The following is a 14825-nucleotide window of genomic DNA, read 5'->3' as shown; positions in this document are numbered from 1 at the left end:
GAAGCTGGAAATCAGGGTGCTGCCAGGGTTGCCTCCTTTTGGAGGCTCCGAGGGAGAAACCATCCCCTGCCTCTCTCAGCTGCTAGTGGTGGCCAGCAATTCGTGATGTTCTTGACTTGTAGACCATCGCTCCAGTTACTGCTTCCATCTCCTCTGTATTCCTATGTCCTCTCCTTTTCTGTCTTATAAGGACACTTTCCTTGGATTCAGGGCCCACCGTAATCCAGTAGGATATCAAATGGAATCTTACCTTAATTACATATGCAAAGACCCTTATTCCAAATAAAGGCATATTCTGATGTTCTAAGTGGACATGAATTTGGGGGCACACTATTCAACCTGCTACACCAACTCAGAGCAGATTGAGATCAAATCAGAAGAAGAAATTGTGAGCAGCTCCTGGGAGAATGTCGTCTCCCCTTGGGCATGATGTCTGTGCTCTGAAAGGACTGTGTTGTTTGGGTGGTCAATAAAGCAAATGGGCCAGCTTCCCTCTAGGTCAACACTGAGTCAGAACCAACTGTCAAACGAGAGTTAATCCGTGTACTCTCATTTAAATTATGGCAGACATCTCTGGAGAGAAGTTGAATGTACCCAGCAGGGACGGGCTGCAGCCATCAGGCAGCACACGTGGTGAGCTGTTCCCCTGCCCTCTCCTGAAAACTCAGCATGCCACCACCTAACCCACTGTTGAACCCTGAATGCATCCTGACACTGGGTAATGCAATGTAAGGGCCAGGCCTTTGGAGCCTCAGGGAACTGGATTTTAACAACATGCTCTGCAACTTACTCGCTCCACTTACCACCTTTGGGCCCTAGATAATGTACTTACCTTCTCTGAGCCTCAATTTCTGTGTCTGAAAACCAGGCCTAATATCACCACCAACTTGTAGAGTTGCTATAAGTCAGAAAACTGAGACATGCAGAAGCTTCACCTGAGTGCCTGGCATGAGTTTCAGTGAGTGGTTGCTATTATTACCAGACTGTGAGGTGGTGGTTCTGTCATACAAGGCTCGAGGGCAAGAAGGCCAGCGGGACCATGAAGAAGAGCTGTGTAGACCCATCTACATGTATTCCGTCCTCTCCACCTCCACTGTCACTTCTCCGCCCAGCACACAGCGAACCGAGTAAACACATGGCAAACACCAGCTTAATTAAATGGCACTCTTACTACTTTCCACATACAATCACTACTCCAGTGAGTGGACCTCCAACAGCCTTTTGGGAGTTTGAATACAAGCAGGTCAGCCCACGCAAACTCCCCCTTTTGTGACTTAGCGGACAAGCACCGAGCAGAGCACAGGCAGCAGAGAGCAGTGTCCGCCCTTCAGTGTCCCTCACCTCTCCCAAGGGCATTTATTACTTTACTTATTTTATTCCAGGTTGAGATATGTTCATGTAGAGATTTTAGAAAATATAGCCAAACAAAAGGAATAAAATCCCAGATAGATACATAGATTATTTTTCTTTAATAATATATTGTGACATTTTTCCAGTCATTAGTCTTCAACATCATTTTTAAAAGTTTTCTAATACCCCATTATATAAACCTACCAATGTTTATTTAACCCATCCTCTACTTCATGAATTTTAACCTATGTTCAATATTTTATTGGTGAAAACAAAGCTGCCGTGATAGGAACTTGTTCTTTATTAACTTCATAAATTCTTCCTAATTTGGTATTTGTTGTAATCCTGCCCCCTTTTCCAAACTTTGCAATTACCCCTAAAGTTAATGTGTTCAGTTTGTGAGGAACTGATTTTCTTATCCAATCTGAAACTCTCAGCTTTGGCTGCATTATCTCACACAGCGCTCTCCTGGGCCTCCTGTGACCGAGAAGTAGTCAGTGTTCTTGGGTCTGATTGCTTACTCACTTGTTCAGGGCATGGGGCTAATGGGGTCAGTGTTGTGGGTTTCAAGCTCTATATACACAGGCCAGTTAGTTCAGGGTCCAAAGACTATTTCCCTAACTCCAAACAGCTGTTATTTAAACACTGGCTGTTCATTTCAAAAGGACTTGGCGAAAAAGCATGGGTGGACCAAAACAAACCCATCCTCGCCACTGGAAAGACAGTGTGTCAACAGCTTCATCTTCCCCAAGGAAAACAGCTCAGAAAGGCATTCATGTCAAACCACATAAAATTGGTGAAGCTGTAGAAAAAGGAGAAAGAATAATATTGGGAAAACATGTCTTGATTTGTAAGCTTACTCGGTGAGTCCCTTCTGTTCCTTTGTGAGACAAATGCAGCAACATTTTAAATTGCTGGCTGTGATGGTATTTAATGCAATTTTCTCTTGCAGCTGACACGACGCTTGGCACTGATGATGCTTATGATGAGAAGGGATGCCAGTGTGATGTGTCAGTGGAAGACCTCACCCCACCACTTAAAACTGTCATTCGAGCTATCAGGTTGGTGGAAAACCTTTGACAAAATGATTCAGAGACCTACCTCTCATTATTTGAATTACTATGTTGCTAAGTTCTTTTCCCTGCAGGTAAATCTCCTGGAATAATTATTTTCTCTTTTCCTATTCATCCACATCTCCATTAAATTCTGAAATATCTTTTCTTAATACAAAACTCTACTGTGTTCAACATGAAGTATGTTACAAAAGGTGAGTGGGATTTGAAAAGCCAGGCCATGCCGGAGAGATTGCATCTTGTCATGTGTATTTGTTGCTTGAAGGACATTTAGTGTACAGATGCAACTGGATTGTTAAAATTACTTTTATTGACTTGATGCTCCAATCCATGTTCTGTACTTTGTATCCAAGAAAAAGCTTTCTAGATTATTTCGAAACGAGTTGAGCTCTGAAAATGGGAAACCTGAAGGACTCTGCAGTGAGTTGCTCCCATTCTGTTAAGATGTAACTGTTAAAAGCTGATCTTAATATGCTTCCTCTCCTGATGGCAGAGAGCTGAGTACCCAAAGCAATTTATGCTTATATCTCCAGAATCCACTCCCCACGAGTTCAGGATCTGGACTAAATGCACTCTGCATGCTCAGCCTGCCCAGTTTAATTCTTTTGGGAGAATTTGCATCTGCCAGGGAATGCTGAGTGACTGTATTGCAAAGAAGTATTTCTGATCTTTTTGGCTCTTTCTGTCTCTTACCAAAAAGCCAGAGGAAAGCTTAAAATATCCAACACAATTTAGCTATTGAGACACTTGTCTAAACTCAGATATCAGTATGGTTGATTATTCACTTCTATTTCAGTTCGTCATTTAGCATCATGTTACACATTGCTTTACTTTATGGTTGGGAGTCGCTGGGAAAGCAGAAATGAGTTTTAAAGATTTTGGTAAATGTTTATAGGGGCAAAGAAAATCATGATATGATGAAAATGTGTACTCCAGAAGGTGCTTAAACATTATCTGTAACAACAACCATAAAGAAGTGAAGTAAAGCCTCGTTCCTTTCCAACAGAAACTTCCAGCAAGAGTCCCTATGAGTGAGGGCACCATACCTTCCATGTGCCCTGGGCTGTCCCAGATAATCCTCTTGTCATCACTGTTAGTAACACTCCCTCTCCTCCTCACAGTATCTCAGTTTGGACAATTTTATCATCACCTTCTCCTGGGGAACCTAGACAGCTTGGGTAATATTTAATCCTAGAAAATCTTAGGACATGTAGTAAATGATGCCTGTAGTAAAGGGGTTTAAGGGATCTAAACTGGAGCCATTGGACACATGAAGCTGTTTGAATTTGAATTAATTAAAATCAAATAAAATTTAAAGTTCAGTTCATCAGCGGCACTACCCACATTTAAAATGCTCACTAGGTGGCTAGTGGCCAGAGAACACGGAGTACATTTCCATCACTGCAGTAAGTTCCATTGGACATTGTTGGTCTGGAAGTCATTTTGAAATTCTTTACATGTTGTATCCCGTCAAACACCCCAAGTTGAAGGTGGGGCAGTTCACCCGCAGACCAGCTGGATTTGCAACAAGGATGGTAAAATCTTAGCTAATGGGAGCAGATTAGGTTCCCTAAAAGTCATACTTAGCCCAGTTTGTGTCACTTCCCAAGACCTTCTGAAGCGTTCTGCTTTAACCTTACAACCTATAAAACGACTTGTGAGCTGCAAGAAAAAAGGAAAATAGGTTTATTCTGCTGGCTAAGCACTTCAGCCCCAGCCTCAGATAGGCTTTGTTGAAACTCCCTCTTCACGCTTGATTAATTTCTGTAAAGTTCTTTGCAGACTTCCTCGATTTTCAGAATTCTTTCTTGATCCTTGTTTTTAACAGAACTTTATTATTTACATGTCTCTCCTTTTGGTGATTTTGGAAGCTTTCTGCCTGCTGTCTTGTGACACTTGAGGGGATGTTTTCTCCCCCATATCCTCATTCTGCTTAGAAGATTTTTGCTTTTATCATTTCTAAGTTCCATTTAAAATTGTCGGATTCTGTAAGAACATAACAGCTACACGCAATAGTTAATAAGTTAATTGAAATCTTGGACTCATGATAGTACTTAATTTCTAAACATATGTGATTAAAAGACCAAGCAAAACAATCAGCAATTCTGAAAAGGAGTTTGCAGATATGAGTCCCTGAATCTTATGCAGAAGTATCCTTTGCCTGAGTTTAAATACATACATAAACTGGACATCTGTTGACTGGATTCTTTTTGCCAAAACAAGCCCATCCCTTACAGATCACCTGAGATACTTTTCACATGCATATTACTGATTGCAAGTGTGAACCAACTATTATCTCTAAAGTAGCCACTTTGTTCTGGCATTTCCCTTGCTATTTTTTGGTGGTTTGAGTATTTAATAGAAGTACTTGAATGTGCCTTTTGTCTTTCAATAGCTTTTATAATAACAATAGTTTTCCCTAAGAGTCAAATTAAAATTAAAATGTGTAGAAATATGTATTCCATTGCAAGGGTGACAGCATGGAAAATAATATTATTACATTCACAAAGTGCAAAGTAGGGATTCTTATTTTTGGTTATTAACATTTCCTAAGTGTCTGTCATTTTCTAGTTTCTCAGGCAATGAGAGGGTTAAGGCCACTCTCTACCTGTCTGGACTCTATCACCCAAATACACTCTGAGACTTTTTTTTTAAATGAATGATGTCATTTTTTATAGTAGAAGGCAAAAGAATACTTACATTTGTATAGTTCCTCAGGATTACCACAGATTATTCTCAAAATATCATTTAGTGGGAGTGCTCAAAGTTGCTGGAAATGCGCTTCCGAACTCCTCTCTGGGAGGGAAGACTGTACTTATTTTTAACAACAGTTCTAGATCTTGTTAATGATTTTATTAACACAATGTTTAGTTTTTTTCCTCCTTTTAATTCACAGAAATTAGTTTTTAATTTAATTAGCAGAGAAGTAAAAAGATTGACAAGCAAACTGACAACTCTTGAACATTCTGCACACTCACTTTTTGTTGTATTATGTGTATTTGTTGCGAGGGCTGCCATGCAAAACGCCACAGACTCGGTGCCTTCACCAAGAGAAATGTATTTCCTTACAGTCTGGAGGTTTGACACCCAGGATCAAGGTTCCTCCTGGGGCCCTTCCTCTGTGCACACGTCTGTGCGCAAATTTTCCCTTCTTACAGTGACACAAGTCAGGCTGGATCAGGGCCTGCCCTAAGGGACTCCTTTTGACTAAATCACCTCTTCAAAGGCCATCTCTCCAAAGTCAGTCATGTTCTAAGGTCCTGGGGGTCCAGCTGTAAAGTACGAATTTTGGAGGCACACAGTTCAGCCCATAACACACGGCAAGTCGTTAGTTTTCCTATCACTGTTTGAAAAATATTTTCTCAGGCACGATATCAAAATTTTCAAATTAAAATAAGCCCATCAGTTATCTGGATATGTGCCGCACAGTGTCAAGCACCTGAGCATTTGGGAGTCTGGAGATGCTGACCGACCTTCAGGCTTGCAGTCGGCATTGTGTAAACACTATGTAAGTGTGAATCTTGGGCAGAATTTCATGCAAAAATTAATATATATTCATTTATTTTAAATAAAAAATTTTAAAAGTCATATCCAGTACAACTCTATATTTATAAACGGGTCTTAGAATAATAATTTTTAAAAATAGAAAACAAATGTTTGTGTTTGTTTTCTGTACCAAACTGGCAAGACAAGCGCTCAGATAGCACAGAAGGCAGCATGCACGTGCTGTGGGGAGCGAGCACGGTCTGCTGGAGCACCCGGTGCAAGCCCACCTGCCTCTCACCAGAACTTTCACAGAACTGCCACGTCCAGGATCAAGGCCACTCTTCACAGACCCTCGACAACAAGTGTTCTCTCTCGGCTGGTTTTATACAACTGTGTTTTCTGTCAGTCATCAAGAAATGAATCAGAATACCGCACAACCTGCTCTTCTTGTGAAGACACCCAAAAACAACCCCAGGGAGGTCATCCACTGTGTGAAGAGAAATGGGGAGAAGCCATTGAGTGTGCTGCGTTCTCACCGCTCCTCCTGTCTGTGCAGTAATCGCCGTGCCTGCTGTGCACAGCCCTTTACTTCTGAGCCAAACCGGCCTTCTAGAGACTCAAATGAACAGATCAGGTCTGGGGTGAAATTCAAAGAATTCTTTAGTTGAAGCTGCAGCCAACCTCGCCCTGGCAGTGCCGGCTAACTCTGCCCCGACTCCCCGCCCTCCCTAGAGCTACTCAGGAGAGGCGATCCAAAACGTAACACGGCAGCCTGTGTGCTACCTCGAGTAAGGCACATCCCCTCTCTGTGCCTCGTTTCCTCACTGGTGACGTGAGGGTGATAATAGTCTCGACCTCATGGGGTTGTGGTGAGGATTAAGTGGATTAACATTTGCAGAGCACTTGGGACAGTGCTGGGCACATGGTCAGCACCACGGAAATGCTGGCTTCTCCGACTGGCAGGTGACTGGGCTCCTCAGTGCTTCCCAGCCTGTGGCCTCCACTGCCTGTCCTCTGCTCAGGCCAGACCCTCTCTTTTCTGAGCACCACCTGCTTCCACGGCGCATCATGTGAGAGGAGCACTTCTTTCTCTCTTTTGAGGGTGTGCTCCCAACTCCCAAAGTCTTGCCTGCCTCACCCCCTTCCCAGGAAGCCCTTGCTTTTTTACCATGAAGTCATCCCCTCACCAGCACGCTGAGGAGTCACTCGGAGTGATGCCCCTCGGAGGTGGAAGAGCGTTTTCCACCACCCATGAGGCAGGGCCCCTGCTGGATCTCCCTCTCCCCCCTCTGGGTGAGCTCACAGACACCTGCCCGAGAAGTAGGAGAACAGGGAATGCTCCCCGTCCTCTCCCTCCCCGACCCACACAGAGGCCTGACCACGGACCCTTAAAGTTCCTCCCTGGGGTCAGTTCATGCACTCACAAAATAGCATCTAGCTTCTGCTCCGCTCCAGCCCAGGGACAAACACTAACAGGAAGGATGGATCCCTGCCTAGAGCTGTGAGGGGCTGTTGGATACCCAAAGAGTCAACCAGGTGCCGATGCATTACCATAATGACCGAAGCCAGGGTGTATGGGAGGGGCCTTTAGGAGGGCTTCTGGAGGAAGGGGCATCCAGGCAGAGCTCTGGCAGATGTGCAGGTACAGCCAGGTTACTAAAGGGGTGTACATTTAGGCAGAGGGAACTGCAATCATCAAGACCCAGAGGGAAAGGTGGCACGAGAAAGTCTGTGTGTTGCTGGGGCCGGAGGATGTGGGGAGGAGAGGCTGGGCCAGGAGGGAGTGGGAGCCATCCTAACAGGAGGGAGGCACAGAGGCTTTTAAGCACAGAAGCAGATTTGTCAGATTGGTGCTTGATTCCAACTTAGAAGATGGCTCTGGCTACAGTGGGAAAAACGGATTGGAAAGAGGGGACTATTGTTACGATACCTGGATCTGCTGGGGCCTGAGCCAGGCAGTCTTGGTGAAGAGTAGTGAGGCATGGACTTCAAAGCTCTTCAAATGGAAAAAATGATAGGATTGGGGGCTGGCCCCATGGCATAATGGTTAAGTTCGGCGTGCTCCGCTTTGGCCCTGGTTCGTGGGTGTGAATCCTGGGCACAGACCTACAGCACTCATCAGCCATGCTGTGGTGGTGTCCCACATAACGTGGAGGAAGATTGGCACAGATGTTTGCTCAGGGCTAATCTTCCTCAGCAAAAAACAAAGAAAGAAAGACAGGATTTGGATATTTACTGATTGGAGAGGATGGTGTGGAAAAGCAGGAGGAGTCAAGGATCATACATCTAGGTACCTGGTCAGATGGAGGCCAGCTTGGGGGTAGATGGTGTGCTGTCACAAGCTTTGAGTTGAGGGGTCACAGTGGATCCCAGCAGGCAGGTGGATCCCTGGGTCTGATGTCCAGGAGAAAAATCTGGGATGAGGACAATCTTAGTTGTCAGCACAGAAATAGATGGTTTACAGAAGTCTCTCTCCAGGGCTCTTGTGGGAATAAAGAGAGAAGATGGTCAACACAGAATCTAAGGCCCACAAGCATGCAAGGGGCTGCGAAGGGAGGAAGTCTCTGCTGGAGACCGACTCAAAGAGGCCAGACAGATGGACGCCCGGAGAGCACGGTGGGAGAGGAGCCAGGGAAGAGCGTTTCCAGCAGGAGCAGCAGTCGACCGCATTAAACGCGGCCCAGAGGTGGAGGAAATAAAGAGTGAGACGCTCCTTCAAAAGTGGCACAGGGAGGTCACCAGTGACTTTGAAGAGAAATTCAACAGATGCAGAAAAGTTTGAAGCCCGATCGTAAACAGAATACTTTTCAAAATTATCTATCATAATCTTTCACTCTAAGAAGAACACAGATGAGGGATCATGAATTTCTTTGTAACTAGCAAAGACTCATCAACCCTTCTAAAATTGTTCCGATCTGATCACGGAAGAGAAGCAGCACTGATGACAAGAGGGGTCCGAGGGGGCAGGCGCATCGGGCCACTGTAACCCTGGGTGGGTAACAACACTTCCCAGCTTCTTGCCCTGCGTGCTTCCTGCTCTGAAAGGCACACACTCACTCATCTTTCGACCGTCCCCTAAAATGCATTCTCCACTCTGAGTCCTCCAGACAAGAACACTCCACACACAGACAAGAAGCACGGGTTTGCTGTTGTGGGTTTCTATCAAATCTACAAGCTGTTTAATCGTTGCCAGTTCTTAATCTTGCTGATGGCGACTCTGCTGTCTTAGCAAAGGTGATGGGTCCTTGTTTGTACATCACTGTGAAGACCTTCTCGACAGCCAAGCCTGTGACGTGTTACAGTAAGGATGCTGCTGGAGGAGCATGCTACGGATCCTTTAGCACATACTTTTAAAACCAGCTAATACATTCCCTGGAATATTCTTTTTGTTTGTTTCTGTTCTGAAGATAATTGTGGCCACATTTTGCTCTGAGGCTGTGTTAAACTAGTGTTTTCACTGAAGATGAACTTACCTTGCAGCACCTAATTTTTAACCTTTTATTTGCTTATAATATAAACTGAATCTCCTATTTTTTGCCATGACTAAAAATATTCAAGAGCAATTGACACATATGGACACTTTATTTACTTATTGATTTAACAGTTTAAAGTTTATGCAAGTTTTATGCCCTCAGCAAAATAAAATTCCCAAATTTAGTTACCATATCAGCATTCACAAAGTCCTGGGTGGAAAGTTAACCATTTGAATACTTGTTTGGGTTTTACTGCTCTTATCTCCTTAAACGAAAACCCAACAAAATGTGCAAGAGAGTGTTCTAGATCCTGAATTTAACACACAATGACAGCCAGCACGAGAAGAACAGCTTTACCCCCAGTGGTGGAAACAGTGAGCCCACAGAACTTTCCTCAGGGTCCCTGCATGTCCCCGCAGCGGGATATACTCAGACCGCACACAAGTGGAGCTGATTTCCGTGTCTCTATCGAGAGTGCAAAGCCAGAAAATGGGACTGGTCAATGCCTCCAGGAGCTCCTGGGCTTCCGAAGTCATTGGCTGGTGGTGCAATCTGGCATCAAAGAACGGTGGCGGAGTCTGAGGTGGACAGCTCTACAAGTAGCTTCGGAGGGTTTTCAGAGTCTAAATACTGCATACACAGATGCAAATCTGTATTACTCAATCATGTTTACGTATTCACAGGAAAATAACAATAAATCATCAAATAAGCAATACACACACCTTCAATAGTGACCCAAGTTCTCCAGCTTCCTAGTCCTAGTTGTCTGCTGAATTTGCCGTCTGACCACCACCATCCCTTGAACAATCTCTAAAAGGTGAGTGACAGCCCCCTTGGGAGGGATTCAGTGATCAAAGGCTTGTCACCTCAAGAACGAGCCCTAGGACGCTTCCTTGGCAGACAGACACTATGTTTCTCACAGAGTCAAAAATCAGGGGATCGAATTCCAAACTGGGAAAAAGGGGGATTGGAATGCCTGCCAGTAAAGCAAATCGACCCAACTAGTCCCCATAAAGTAAAAAGTGGGGTCGGAGGAGAAACACACATCTACACCAAAAACGTAAGATAGGGAACACAGGGGCCATGTCTGCAGCCTTGAGAAATTTGGTAACGTAGCTGCATAGCTGGGGTGCAAAATGGGCAAAGGACTGTCATCTCCAGAATCGCATCCTAGCACCCCTCCCAATCCGGGTTAAACCCTCCTCTTCTGTACTCCTGCATCAACCTGTGCTCCCACCATCTTCCACCCACAAAGTGCATGATGACTGCCTGCTGGTCTGTCTGCCCTACAGACTGGAAGCGCTCAAGCAACAGGGTTTATTTCTTCAACCATATATCCCTGAGCATCTGGCACAGAGTCTGGCACATAGTAGGCACTCAGTAAATATCTAATGGGGGAGCAAGTGAATGGATGAATGAATTCTTGAGTCCCACTTGTCAGGCTCCCCCTTGGCGTCACTTGGGAAAGCAGCTACACCAAGTTCATCTGAAGAGCTCCAGGCTCTGGCAGATGAGGCTCTTGGATCCCATCAGAGCTCCTGGCAGAGCAACTGTTGCCTTCCACCAGGACTGTAGAGAGGACGAGACAGGAGACCGAGTGATCCCCGGGAGCTTCTTCAGCTCTGCCAGCCCCATTTAGAAGTCTTTGCTCCTCAACGCCTAGCAGTCTAGCACCATAGTAGGTGCTCAAGGAATATTTCCTGAAAGAATGAATGAATCAGTCATCTGGCGCTTTGTAAAACCAGTGCAACTTTTAACTGTTTCTTGCGTGAAACTTCAGGCCTCATCCAGGGAAGCAGGCAGGAAGCACTGGGTTTTGACTGGAGGTCTCATGGCTATGATTTGGGGGACTTAGAAGACCACCATCACTTCTTTTTGGAGGGGCAGGGGGTGTGGAGACCATTCTGCCACACCAGCACCCCAATCCCAGCTTCATTTCAGTATTCCCAACGTGAGCTGTGCTTGAGAATCACCCGAAGGGTTTTACAAAATCTCTGGACCACACCCTCGGTTAAGTGAAACGGCATTTCTGGAGGTGGGACCCCGGTATCAGTTCCCCAGCTGATCCCAAGGAGCAGCCAAGCCTGGCAAGAGCTGCTGACTCCACAGCAATCAGCTGCCTCTGCAGCGCCCCCTGCGCATGGCTCGGCGGCGGCCAGCCCATCAGTCCCTGTAGCGGAGCCCTCCCTGCCCTCTGTCTCCTGTGGCTCTTGTCCATGCGTCATCACATGCAGTGTTTCACCCTGGTGTGGAGGATGGCAACAAGACCTCTGCAAGGTTGTACAACTCACGCGGCAGAGCAAAGGCACCGACACGTCCTGACAAGTGCATGTGTGTGTGGACACACTGCACCCAGAGTTTACGTGCTTCCTTGTTTCTTCTGCTTGGAAATCGTGAGATTTCCTTCAGCTTCAGAAGCAGGTGCCAGTGCAGGTTCTTGATGAGCCTTTTCCCCCTCTAGTGGTTCCACACAGCCTCTCAGCTTGTGCAACCTACTCTTCCTCTGGCCCCCAGGCATGTGTATGTGAAAGAGCCTATCACACCAAAGGATGTTGTTTGCTGTTATTGTTTTGTGTTAAAATATTAAGACTTAGTATTAAGAGAATAGTAGAACTTTGTGACTAAGAACCTGAAACAGGAGCCAGACTGGGTTCAAATTCCCGTTCCAGGCTTATTAGCTGTTGAGGCAAGTTACTTAACCTCTCTGTACCTCAATTTCCTTATCTGCAAAACAGTAGCACCCTTCTCACAGAGTTATGCTGTAAAGTACCACCTGCGTTATTGTCATTAAATGTGTTTTAAAGGTCCTAATTTTATTCTAGAGCTATTTACTCAAACACTCCTTGTACCAGGCCATACATAGATCACATTAAGTTTCCTTTATAAGCATGCAAGAGGCCCCTGAGATCTTCTGCTTCTTTTCCTCAGGCCAGTACACAGGATTTAGCTTATTCCTGGCCTGAAGGCTTTCTTCATCACTCTTCTTGTCTAGATCAGGGGTGGGCAAACCACAACCAGGGCCAAAATCCAGCCTGATGCTTGCTTTATACATGAAATTTTATTGGGACATTGCTACACTCATTTGTTTACGTATTGCTATTTTGCTTTCATGCTACAGTGGTAGAGCTCAGTGGTTTCACCAGAGACCACATGACCTCTAAAGCATTAAATGTTTACTATCTGGCCCTTTACAGAAAAGACTGCATGCCCCTTGTCCAGACTTCAAGTCCCTCTGCGTGTACGTCCAGCTGCATTTGGAGTCGAAATTCGTCACATTCAGGCTAGCCCACTCAAGAGCCACAGTGTGAAATCATCTCACCCTTCCACCTGCCAACCCAGCGCTCTCTAACCCCCAGCTCCCCATCATCTTGTAGTTAAAAATCTTTGTATCTAAAATGCCATGGTCTTGGGGGAAAAATTGAAAAATTGAAAGACCTTTTAAAGTCATAGTCTGAAAGCTATTTTTGGACACTTTCGTCAATTATCAGCACCCTTGTATCTTTCCTGAGGTCTAGAATTATTCTCCAAAGCTGATTGTGTAGCTGTTTGCTGACGATACAAGCATTTAAAACAACACTGGCGACTACACTGAGACTGAGGTGTATGTCCTACAGCTGTGGTAGAGAAAGCAGAGAGCCCCTAGAATCTGTGATAAAAAGGAAAACATGACAATTATTGGGGCTGGGGGACCCACATTAACCATGGACTGATTCCTGCAGGGCACCCTCTGAGAATGAAGGTGGCAGGTTGAAAGACAGTGTGCATCCTGAGCACAGGATCCTCTTTAAGGAGATCGAGATGGAGACAGGTTGAATAGACTAACGTGGTCTCGGATTTACTTGTGTAAATCTGTGTCCTGCTCGTCTTCACGTCCCCATGACCCAGCTCTGTGTCCACAGATGGACACTGGGCGCCCAAGTCAGGTTTGTTGCAGTGTGGAGACAAGCGGTTTTAGTCATCCCAGTGGACGGGAGAACCGAGGGACGCTGCGGGGGGCGGGGTGACAGACTAACCACCCGCAGGCGCCTTCCTGGGCTTAGCTTGGTCTCTCTGCCTTCTGATTTCAACCATGACAATCATGTCCAGTCTCTGGAGAAGTGAGAGGGGCTGGTGGAGGGAGGGAGGCCGAGGTCACTCAATGACTTCAACATGTCGAACCACCTGACCCTGATGCCCAAGGGTCTTCACCCGAAAAGGGTCATCACACAGCTGAGGGGCGGGGCCCGGGGAGCGCGCCTCACACCGCTCCCCCAGGGTGCACCTGGCACACATGTCTTCTGCCAGTCTCTCAGGGACAGTAAACTAAGGTTTTACTCTTTTGTCTTTAAGCCCATGTTTCTACCTTGTTTTCTTGATGGTCCTCTGATACTATAATGTTCATCCGGCCGACATAATTACTGTCCCAACAAGCTGCCCCCTCGCCCTGGACGAGTCCCTTTTGCCGTTAGCTCTCTCACTGCATTTGGTACTTTCTGGGTTATCGTGTGATTTATTCCCTGACTTACAGTCTCCCAGCCTTTCTCCTAACTTCCTCATAATGATGTCTTTTCATTTGTGATTTACTTGTTTTGTGAGATCCTAATGACGTTAATAATCTAAGGAAAAAGAATATTATATTTTCAGAAGCAGTTCTACTTAAATGATTCTTTTGTGAGCCAGGCAGGGTCTTGACTGTTAATGAATGAACATTTATTTTACTTTAGAAAGTTTTTGTATTCGTGGAAGAGAGTCAAAGCTTATGCTTTCCCTGAAATGCGCCTGAAGAACTCAGATCTGTCCCAAGGCTTTCTTTCTAGAAGACCTGCGCCAGTGTCTGCCTTCTCCCAGAACAGCATACACAGCTTTGAGCAGCTGGACTAGCTAGTCCTCATTCACTTCTTCTGCAAGCGTTGACTGAACCTCTAGTACTTGCCGTAGGTTGCACGAGAGGCAGAGTAAAAAGCACAGTCTCTGACGTCAATGAATTCCAGTGAGTGAGACACGAGGCCGCAGGTTTGGCTACTCGAAGTGCATCTGAGAGCACAGAGCAAGACCATCTACCTCCGTGGGGGTCAGGAAAGATTTCCTAGTCAATGCTTAACCTGAATCTGGAACAGCTAGCACTTCAGGTAGAGTGCAAAGACAGAACCCTGAGAAATGAGCACTTTGTGATGAGAAAACCCAGAGGGGCTGGGTGCCGGCTGCGCTGAGGAATGAACAGAGATGTGCATCTGGGGAGAGAAGGCCAGGCTGTCTCCACCGCATGCCTCCTCCGTCTCCACCCAGTCTCCCTGGTGGAGCTTCTAGACAAACAAACCTCTCGTGTTCATTACATTCTGCACCAAGTCTTGGATTTTCAAGGGGAGAAGACACGACTCTGCATTCAAGGACCTCATCCAGTCTGGTGGAGGAGGCTGATACATAAGGAAATAATTATAATGTGGTGTGTTAGATACTAAAATAG

General features: G+C 45.6%; 1 protein-coding gene across 12 annotated transcripts in view; it reads left to right on the top strand.

Annotated features, from left to right (window-relative positions):
- KCNQ5 (potassium voltage-gated channel subfamily Q member 5) overlaps positions 1 to 14825 on the top strand; it is a 481904-nt gene that overhangs the window by 455250 nt on the left and 11829 nt on the right. For 6 of the 12 annotated variants that reach the window (XM_044776987.2, XM_070514556.1, XM_070514554.1 and 3 more), the window contains 2 exons: positions 568 to 633; positions 2303 to 2411. In XM_044776987.2, coding sequence (XP_044632922.2) covers positions 568 to 633; positions 2303 to 2411 — 175 coding nt within the window. The remainder of the gene's footprint in view (positions 1 to 567; positions 634 to 2302; positions 2412 to 14825) is intronic. The other 6 variants (XM_044776992.2, XM_044776991.2, XM_044776989.2 and 3 more) reach the window with 1 other exon arrangement.

The sequence above is a fragment of the Equus asinus genome, chromosome 8 (genome assembly GCF_041296235.1).
Source record: "Equus asinus isolate D_3611 breed Donkey chromosome 8, EquAss-T2T_v2, whole genome shotgun sequence".
NCBI classification, from domain to species: Eukaryota; Metazoa; Chordata; class Mammalia; order Perissodactyla; family Equidae; genus Equus; species Equus asinus.
Note: the sequence above shows the minus strand (reverse complement) of the source record. Positions and strands in the feature narration are given on the sequence as shown.